Source organism: Antedon bifida, chromosome 2 (assembly GCF_963402885.1).
Source record: "Antedon bifida chromosome 2, ecAntBifi1.1, whole genome shotgun sequence".
Taxonomy (NCBI): Eukaryota; Metazoa; Echinodermata; class Crinoidea; order Comatulida; family Antedonidae; genus Antedon; species Antedon bifida.
Window position 1 is genome coordinate 3,056,687 of NC_136227.1, and position 11,074 is coordinate 3,067,760.

General features: G+C 32.2%; 3 protein-coding genes across 3 annotated transcripts in view; 2 read left to right on the forward strand and 1 right to left on the reverse strand.

Annotated features, from left to right (window-relative positions):
* LOC144835824 (anaphase-promoting complex subunit 7-like) overlaps positions 1-11,074 on the reverse strand; it is a 169,073-nt gene that overhangs the window by 18,020 nt on the left and 139,979 nt on the right. The gene's annotated exons all lie outside the window — the stretch shown is intronic.
* On the forward strand, positions 504-1,747 carry LOC144835856 (complement C1q tumor necrosis factor-related protein 2-like). The gene has a single exon (XM_078690972.1). The coding sequence runs from the start codon at positions 533-535 to the stop codon at positions 1,178-1,180; it is 648 nt and encodes a 215-aa protein (XP_078547098.1). The 5' UTR covers positions 504-532; the 3' UTR covers positions 1,181-1,747.
* Positions 3,919-6,048, forward strand: LOC144835847 (complement C1q tumor necrosis factor-related protein 2-like). The gene is made up of 2 exons (XM_078690963.1): positions 3,919-3,974; positions 4,731-6,048. The coding sequence occupies exons 1-2, from the start codon at positions 3,964-3,966 to the stop codon at positions 5,491-5,493; spliced, it is 774 nt and encodes a 257-aa protein (XP_078547089.1). The 5' UTR covers positions 3,919-3,963; the 3' UTR covers positions 5,494-6,048.

The window sequence follows — 11,074 nt, forward strand, 5'->3', positions numbered from 1 at the left end:
GATCCCAGAAACAGTTCTTATTTAATGTTACCATTTTAAGTTATTGTAATTAATGTCTGCTTCTTTTATTTCTTGAACTGTTTCTAAATAAATGTTGTTGAATTGTTGTTGAATTGAATTGAATTGTGTTAGACTTATAGACTTCAAAACGAATATAATTTATCAAATTTGACAACTATGTTAAAATTCAATTGCCATTTGTCAATCTATAGTATGATTGACAAAATGTGTCACTTGATAGTAGTGAAGTCTATAGTAATATGTATGATTGACAAATGGCAATTTAATTTTAACATGGTTCTTAAATTCTATCATTTATATTATAAAAACACTTGGTAATAGACCCTACATGCCAACAAAATTATAAATTTGATTGCATTTCAGATTTTACATGCTCTTCACAATTGCTACTATACAAATTAGTATCATCTATGCTCAAACTGATACATCAGCTTGTAATAGCTGTTGTACAGCTGGGGTTCCTGGCATTCCAGGAAATCATGGTAATCCAGGTGTGTCAGGGCCACAAGGAATGACTGGAGTGAAAGGAGAACAAGGAATGAAAGGAGAGCACGGAATGAATGGAGAACAAGGAATAAATGGAGAACAAGGACTGAAAGGAGAAAAGGGAATGAAAGGAGAACAAGGAATGAAAGGAGATAAAGGAAGCAATGGCTTAGATGGGATTCCTGGTAAATTAGGACCAACTGGACCTCAAGGCCTCATTGGACTACCAGGTACAAATGGTGTAAAAGGAGAAAAGGGTGAACAAGCTAGTCAGCAGAAATCTGCCTTTTCAGTAGTTTTTACATCAGACCCAGGTCGTCATGCCGTTAGCCCAATGAAGTATGACACAATAATTACAAATGTAGGAAATCACTACAATCTGGATACAGGCAAGTTTGTCTGTACAATTCCAGGTGTTTATGTATTCCACGTCACATCATTGAAATCAAATAGTGGTGGTATCATTTTCACAAGAATAATGAAAAATGGGATTTTTCAAGTATCCACATGGGCAGATGGTAATGGGCATGATTCTGTAAGCACAATGGTGGTACTTGATCTGGTATCAGGTGATCAAGTATGGACTCAGCCATATGGTACAAGCCATAACTATTACCACAGTGACATCAACAGATTTTGCTCATTCTCAGGTTTCTTACTTTATGCAGCATAATGTTACTACTCAACCTAAAAGTCTAAAATTCTTGCAACGCAATGCGTAAGTCATGTTGCGCAACTCTGACGTCATTCAAAAATAGGAGGTGCACAACTTCACGTGAATGCCCTCATGCTGACAAAGTTATAACATGTTATGTTTACACGTTTTTGAGATACGTGAGACACAAAAATGAGGGAGAAGGAAAGAAAAAAAAAAGTAACAGGACAGTTATAAGGAGTTATCCGCTCAATGCGGATAACTGATTAATATATAATTAATTAAATCTAATTTAATCTTTTGAGGGAACAAATCCAACAACCACCATTAGTATACTGATCTTAATTCTATATCAAGTTTATTTATTTATTTTTATTTTCAATCTTTCTACATAGCAAAAAACAAACAAATAAGTATAACAGGGGAGTAGCGGAAAAGCAAAAGTATAAAACTGTCATCTTGTGATGTGCTTGACCAGCCCCTGTCAACTTGAACGATACAATAAAACCGACATTTAACAAATTTAGAAAAATACATAGAAAAATATGGTATAATAAAATGTTAACAAAAGTGTTATAAAAATGCAATTGCATTTTGATATTAATACAACAACTACTAAAGGAAAATAAAATCAACATTTTACTTTAATTAATAATTATTAATGTAACAGTAGATAAAATACTGATTAAACTTAAGACATTAAGAAATAATCTATGTATTTTGAGTAAATAAATGTTTATGCTTTGTTAAATAATTACTAGAGTGTAATTTTGTTTACTAATTGTAGCCTACTATTTCTCTACATGTTGGTATTTACTGTGAAGTCATCAACCCATACAACCTACTGTCATCTAGCCAATTAAATTCCTTTATGAGTTCATCATACATTAAGACATACAAGTGGTATTGCAATAACTCATCTTGTATTTTGCCAATTTCTTTAAGAACATTTTAGGAGAAGTGTTTGAACATTCATCTGATCAAGTAAATTATAAATAAACTGAAAATATACAATATTGAGCTGCAGACACTATGGGTAAATAGATTTTATAATATTTATCACTTTTTGGTACTATGCTGTTTTCGCCCCACTTTACGGAAAGGTACATGGGTTGGATTGTAATGAATTCTATGATATAAAATAAGGTATGCAGGATATAGCCACCAATTGTTGTCGCTGCCAATAGCTACTATAGCTCCTAATAGCTGCTATCTTGCTATAGCTCCTAATAGCTGCTATCTTGCTGTAGCTCCTAATAGCTGCTATCTTGCTATAGCTCCTAATAGCTCCTATCTTGCTATAGCTCCTAATAGCTGCTATCTTGCTATAGCTCCTAATAGCTGCTATCTTGCTATAGCTCCTAATATCTGCTATCTTGCTATAGTTCCTAATAGCTGCTATCTTGCTATAGCTCCTAATATCTGCTATCTTGCTATAGATCCTAATAGCTGCTATCTTGCTGTAGCTCCTAATAGCTGCTATCTTCCTATGAATCCTAATATCTGCTATCTTGCTATAGTTCCTAATAGCTGCTATCTTGCTATAGCTCCTAATAGCTGCTATCTTCCTATGAATCCTAATATCTGCTATCTTGCTATAGTTCCTAATAGCTGCTATCTTGCTATAGCTCCTAATAGCTGCTATCTTGCTGTAGCTCCTAATAGCTGCTATCTTCCTATGAATCCTAATATCTGCTATCTTGCTATAGCTCCTAATATCTGCTATCTTGCTATAGCTCCTAATAGCTGCTATCTTCCTATAGATCCTAATATCTGCTATCTTGCTATAGCTCCTAATAGCTGCTATCTTCCTATAGTTCCTAATAGCTGCTATCTTGCTATAGCTCCTAATAGCTGCTATCTTCCTATGAATCCTAATATCTGCTATCTTGCTATAGCTCCTAATATCTGCTATCTTGCTATAGCTCCTAATAGCTGCTATCTTGCTATAGTTCCTAATAGCTGCTATCTTGCTATAGCTCCTAATAGCTGCTATCTTGCTATAGCTCCTAATATCTGCTATCTTGCTATAGTTCCTAATAGCTGCTATCTTGCTATAGCTCCTAATAGCTGCTATCTTGCTATAGCTCCTAATAACTGCTATCTTGCTATAGCTCCTATCTTGCTATAGCTCCTAATAGCTGCTATCTTGCTATGCCTACATATGGCAAAGATATACTATCAAATGAGTAGTTGTAGTAGTAGCTGCAAACACCTGCTATATATACACGTATATTACACTGCTCTAATAAATACTGAAAGCAGAATAAGCGCCCAAAACCATGATCAAAGCTCAGAATAGAAAAATAAGTGTTTTACATAAGGAAAAAGAAAACAAAATTCCCCCTTTCGATTACAATGAACTCCACATAAGGTAAGTATTGTTAGCAGAATTGCAATAAAAACTATATTTAGTATGGTATAAAAGTTGTATTGTAATGACTTCTATACAGTAAGGTACTGTATGTTAGCAGGATTGCAATAACTCCATATACAGTAAGGTATGTAAGTTGTATTGTAATGAATTCTATACAGTAAGGTACTGTATGTTAGCAGGATTGCAATAACTCCATATACAGTAAGGTATGCAAGTTGTATTGTTATGAATTCTATACAGTAAGGTATGTAGGCTGAATTGCAAAAAACTCCATATATGGTAAAGAGATTTGTGATGTATTGTATACAAACATTTGGGACACATATAAATACAAGGAAAAGCAAATTGTTTGACATTAGCGTATTACAGCAGAAGAAAAGGAACATCCACTTAACTATCAAGAGAAACAAGTCAACAAGTAACCATGAATCTTGGGTAAGTATAATTTATATTTGTCACTATCTTATCTGCCCTTTACACATTAAGGGTTTAGTTGTACTAAGGGTGTTGTTGTACTAAGGGTGTAGTTTTACTAAGGATGTAGTTGTAATAAGGGTGTAGTTGTACTAAGGGTGTAGTTGTGCTAAGGGTGTAGTTGTACTAAGGGTGTAGTTGTACTAAGGGTGTAGTTGTACTAAGGGTGTAGTTGTACTAAGGGTGTAGCTGTCTTAAGGGTGTAGTTGTTGTACTAAGGGTGTAGTTGTCTTATGGGTGTAGTTATCTTATGGGTGTAGATGTCTTAAGGCCAAAGTAAACATTATTTATTAGTTTTTTATTTATTAGAAATTAGTTTTTTTAGCTTTACAGTATGTTAGGCACCAGTTTATATCTGTACATTATATACAAATTTAAACAAATGGTAACCATAACTTTTCAGTGAAAATACCAGGTCTTCCCCAATTTGTATTAAAGAAAATTAATTCAGCAACGAGACAATGTCAGGCTTGGCATATAGCTAGCGTACGATATTCGTACAGTACCACTCTTTACCAGCCAGAACTAAGCCTAGCTAAGCATTCAACGTGAGCTACTTATCTAGTGAATTAATTTTTATTATAAAGACATGAAATGACCTAGTTTAATGTTTTCAACAATTGGAAGGTATAGTGTCTTTAAATTAGATTAAAAACAACATAGGTAAAGTGGCTTTAAATTTACTTTAACAACAAATTATATGTTTGATTCTTTCAGATTTAACATGTTCTTCACAATTGTTACTGTACAAATTAGTATCATCTTTGTCATGAAAGCAGCAGGTCAAAGTACTACTGAAGCTTGTAATAGCTGTTGTACATCTGGGATTCCTGGCATTCCAGGACAGCATGGTAATCCAGGTGTATCAGGGCCACAAGGAATGAATGGAGTGAAAGGAGAACAAGGAATGAATGGAGTGAAAGGAGACCAAGGATTTAATGGAGTGAAAGGAGACCAAGGAATGAAAGGAGAACAAGGATTCATCGGAGAACATGGGTTAAAAGGAGAACAAGGACCTCAAGGCCTCATTGGTCTACCAGGTGCAAATGGTGTAAAGGGAGAAAAGGGTGAACAAGCTAGTCAACAGAAATCTGCCTTTGCAGTAGTTTTTTCATCAAACCCAGGTCGTCATGCCGTTAGCCCAATGAAGTATGACACAATAATTACAAATGTAGGAAATGACTACAATCTGGATACAGGCAAGTTTGTCTGTGCAATTCCAGGTGTTTATGTATTCCAAGTCACATCATTGAAATCAAGTGGTAGTAGTGTTTTAACACATATTATGAAAAATGGGAATTTTCAAGTATCTGCATATACAGCTGGTACTGGCGATATTTCTGCAAGCGCAATGGTGATACTTGATCTGGTATCAGGTGATCAAGTATGGACTCAGCCATTAAGTACAAGCTATAACTATTACTACGATAACATCAACAGATATTGCTCATTCTCAGGTTTCTTACTTTATGCAGCATAATGTTACTACTCAAGCTAAAAGTCTTAAATTCTTATAAAAAACACAACTTTTAGTGGATACTTAATATTTAACATGACCTTACGATATAGAATGTAACATTTGTCTATCTTTTTTTGTAAATATTTAAAAATGTGCATGTTATCCAAAACTAATAGTGATTTTATATAAATTTACACTAGTTTAAAATTCAGGGTTACAGGTAAATTAATTTCTAAGCATATTTTATATTATTTCTGATTTCTGTATGCAATGGTTGAACCACCTGTATCTGACATTTTTCTAACAAAATAAGATCACCCATAATTGTTTTTCAAAAGTCAATCTCTCTGGACTAATTACCTTTTACTAATCATGTAAATCTTACTCTGACAGTTTATGTTTAAAGACGTAGATATTTAGTACATGTGGACTGAAGTTAGGTAAATAAATTGTAAATCAAAATATATAATTAATTAAATCTAATTTAATTTTTTGAGGAAAGAAATCCAACAATCACCACTAGTATACTGATCTTAATTCTACTTCAATTATGATGTTAATAAAACAATTACTAAAGGAAAATAAAAACAACATTTAACTTTAATTAATAATTATTAATGTAACAGTAGATAAAATACTGATTAAACTTAAGAAATTAAGAAATAATGTATGTATTTTGAGTAAATAAATGTTTATGCTTTGTTAAATAATGACTAGAGTGTAATTTTGTTTACTAATTGTAGCCTACTATTACTCTACATGTTGGTATTTACTGTGAAGTCATCAACTCATACAACCTACTGTCATCTAGCCAATTAAATTCCTTTATGAGTTCATCATACATTAAGACATACAAGTGGTATTGCAATGCATTCTATATACAGTAAGATATGTGAGTTGTACTGCATCAAATACCATATACAGTAAGATATGTGATGTTTACAAGATTAGTCTGCATTTAGACATTATTGAGACGCATATAAATACCATGACAAGCAACATTGTTACATTTACTGCAGCAGCACAAAACAGAAAACAGCATCAACTTACTGATCAAGAGAAAATACAAGAACATTTAAACAGTAATCATGTATCTTGGGTAAGTACAGTAAATCTTTATATTTAGTGTTCTTAGCTGTTTTAATGTCACAATCTTAGCATCCCTATTTTATATTTGTCACAATCTTAGCAGCCCTATTTTATATTTGTCACAATCTTAGCATCCCTATTTTATATTTGTCACAATCTTAGCAGCCCTATTTTATATTTGTCACAATCTTAGCATCCCTATTTTGTATTTGTCACAATCTTAGCAGCCCTATTTTATATTTGTAACAATCTTAGCAGCCCTATTTTATATTTGTCACAATCTTAGCAGCCCTATTTTATATTTGTCATAATCTTAGCAGCCCTATTTTATATTTGTCACAATCTTAGCAGCCCTATTTTATATTTGTAACAATCTTAGCAGCCCTATTTTATATTTGTCACAATCTTAGCAGCCCTATTTTATATTTGTAACAATCTTAGCAGCCCTATTTTATATTTGTAACAATCTTAGCAGCCCTATTTTATATTTGTCACAATCTTAGCAGCCCTATTTCATATTTGTCATAATCTTAGCAGCCCTATTTTATATTTGTCACAATCTTAGCAGCCTTATTTTATATTTGTCACAATCTTAGCAGCCCTATTTTATATTTGTCATAATCTTAGCAGCCCTATTTTATATTTGTCACAATCTTAGCAGCCCTATTTTATATTTATCACAATCTTAGCAGCCCTATTTTATATTTGTAACAATCTTAGCAGCCCTATTTTATATTTGTCACAATCTTAGCAGCCCTATTTTATATTTGTCATAATCTTAGCAGCCCTATTTTATATTTGTCACTATCTTAGCAGCCCTATTTTATATTTGTCATAATCTTAGCAGCCCTATTTTATATATGTCACAATCTTAGCTGCCCTATTTTATATTTGTCACAATCTTAGCAGCCCTATTTTATATTTGTCACAATCTTAGCAGCCCTATTTTGTATTTGTCACAATCTTAGCAGCCCTATTTTATATTTGTCATAATCTTAGCAGCCCTATTTTATATTTGTCATAATCTTACCAGCCCTATTTTATATTTGTCATAATCTTAGCAGCCCTATTATAAAATCTTTAGCAAAATGAGTTATGTGACATTCCGGAAAAACTAAAAAAACAATTTTTCGTTTAATGTACTTTTTTCAAAGTTCTTAGTTAAAGTAAACGTACCAAAAATGTGTTTCTGAATTTATAGTACTAAAGGATAATTTGAAATGTAAGGCAGGACAAAATAAAGAAACATAGGAAATACTAATTAATACTGGAATGTGAGATTTATAAAAATACTTCACCACACCTGGCCTTTAAAATGGTTGTCAAGTTAGAATAATTTAAAATGCAAACCAATCGGATAGTTTTTAAGTCTGTAAGTTTTTATCAGCTTAGAAATACCATTTACAAGGCTAAAAAGGTCTCAATTATTTGGTTACAGTATGTGGTCCTAAGTTATGGAATGAAATGTCTATAGAAACGAATTTAAATATTTTAAAAATCTATTTAAAAAATGTCAAAATACAAATAATGTGCCATAATTAGATTTTTTACTTATTAAATGAAATATCTAAAACATTCATGAATTTCTTTAGAATTATAATTTATAACTACATGCAGTTGTTTTTTTTGTTGTTTTTGTTTTGTTTATGGGTTGGTATTTGACAAGTTCTTTTACTTCTTTTTCTGATCCCAGAAACAGTTCTTATTTATTGTTACCATTTTAAGTTATTGTAATTAATGTATATTGCTTTTATTTCTTGAACTGTTTCTAAATAAATGTTGTTGTTGAATTGTTGTTGAATTGAATTGAATTGTGTTAGACTTATAGACTTCAAAACTAATATAATTTATCAAATTTGACAACTATGTTAAAATTCAATTGCCATTTGTCAATCTATAGTATGACTGACAAAATGTGGCACATGATAGTAGTGAAGTCTATAGTAATATGTCTGATTGAACATGGTTCTCAAATTCTATCATTTATATTATAAAAACACTTGGTAATAGACATGCCAACAAAATTATAAATTTGATTCAATTTCAGATTTTACATGTTCTTCACAATTGCTACTATACAAATTAGTATCATCTATGCTCAAACTGATACAGCAGCTTGTAATAGCTGTTGTACAGCTGGGGTTCCTGGCATTCCAGGAAATCATGGTAATCCAGGTGTGTCAGGGCCACAAGGAATGAATGGAGTGAAAGGAGAACAAGGAATGAAAGGAGAGCACGGAATGAATGGAGAACAAGGAATAAATGGAGTGAAAGGAGAACAAGGACTGAAAGGAGAACATGGAATGAAAGGAGATAATGGAAGGAATGGTTTAGATGGGATTCCTGGTAAATTAGGACCAACTGGACCTCAAGGCCTCATTGGACTACCAGGTGTAAATGGTGTAAAAGGAGAAAAAGGTGAACAAGCTATTCAGCAGAAATCTGCCTTTTCAGTAGCTTTTACATCAGATCCAGGTCGTCATGCCGCTAGCCCAATGAAGTATAACACAATAATTACAAATGTAGGAAATCACTACAATCTGGATACAGGCAAGTTTGTCTGTGCAATTCCAGGTGTTTATGTATTCCAGGTGACATCAATGAAATCAAGTGGTGGTGCTAGAGTTGGAACACAGATTATAAAAAATGGGAATTTTCAAGTATCTACACATATAAGTGCTACTGGGTTTAATTCTGGAAGCACAATGGTGGTACTTGATCTAGTATCAGGTGATCAAGTATGGACTCAGCCATATGATACAAACAATAACTATTACTACGATAACATCAACAGACATTGCTCATTCTCAGGTTTCTTACTTTATGCAGCATAATGTTACTACTCAAGCTAAAAGTCTTAAATACTTATAAAAAACGCAACTTTTAGTTGATACTTAATATTTTAACATGACCTTACGATGAGAAATGTAACATTTTTCTTTCTTTTAAAAATTAATTTTTTAGAATATTTTATATTTTTCTGATTTCTGTTTATTCAGGGTTACAGGTAAATTAATTTCTTAGTATATTTTATATTATTTCTGATTTATGCATAGTATGGTTAAACCACCTGTATGTGACATTTTTCTAATAAAATAAGATCACTCATAAAAGTCACAATCTCCCTTGATTAAATATCTTTTACTAATCGTGTAAACCATACTCTGACAGTTTATATTTAAAGATGTAGATATTTAGACTCAGTACATGTGGGCTATGGATAGGTAAATATAATATTATGAAACAAAATTATAATAAATATAATATAATTAATTAAATGTAATTTAATCTTTTGAGGGAACAAATCCAACAACCACCATTAGTATACTGATCTTAATTCTACATCAAGTTTGATATTAATAAAACAACTACTAAAGGAAAATAAAAAAAAACAATTGACTTTAATTAATAATTATTAATGTAACAGTAGACAAAATACTGATTAAACTTAAGAAATTAAGAAATAATTTATGTATTTGGAGTAAATAAATGTTTATGCTTTGTTAAATAATTACTAGAGTGTAATTTTGTTTACTAATTGTAGCCTACTATTTCTCTACATGTTGGTATTTACTGTGCAGTCATCAACCCATACAACCTACTGTCATCTAACCAATTAAATTCCTTTATGAGTTCTTTATACATTAAGTCATACAAGTGGTATTGCAATAACGCATTTTGTGTTTTGGCAATTTCTTTTGGAACGTTCCCCTTTTAGGAGAAGTGTTTGAAAATTCCTCTGATTAAGGAAATGTTAAATAAACTGAAAATATACAATATTAAGCTGCAGCAACTATGGGTAAATAGATTTTATAATATTTATCACTTTTTGGTACTATGCTGTTTACGGCCCACTTTACGGAAAGGTACATATGTTGGATTGTAATGAATTCTAAGATATGAAATAAGGTATGCGGGATATAGCCAACAATTGTTGTTGCTGCCAATAGCTACTATATATCCTAATAGCTGCTTATCTTGCTATAGGTCCTAATAGCTGCTATCTTGCTATAGCTCCTAATAGCTGCTGATCTTGCTATAGCTTCTAATAGCTGCTATCTTGCTATAGCTCCTAATAGCTGCTATCTTGCTATAGCTCCTAATAGCTGCTATCGTGCTATAGCTCCTAATACCTGCTATCTTGCTATAGCTCCTAATAGCTGCTATCTTGCTATAGCTCCTAATAGCTACTATTTTCTATAGCTCCTAATAGCTGCTATCTTGCTATAGCTCCTAATAGCTGCTATCTTGCTATAGCTCCTAATAGCTGCTATCTTGCTATAGCTCCTAATAGCTGCTATCTTGCTATAGCTCCTAATATCTGCTATCTTGCTATGCCTATATATGGCAAAGATATACTATCAAATGAGTAGTTGTAGTAGTAGCTGCAAACACCTGCTATATATACACGTATATTACACTGCTCTCATAAATACTGAAAGCAGAATAAGCGCCCAAAACCATGATCAAAGCACAGAATAGAAAAAAGTGTTTTACATAAGGAAAAAGAAAA

Excerpts from the sequence above, each read along its gene's own strand:
- LOC144835856 (XM_078690972.1), top strand. The coding sequence starts at position 533 with ATGACTGGAGTGAAAGGAGAACAAGGAATGAAAGGAGAGCACGGAATG.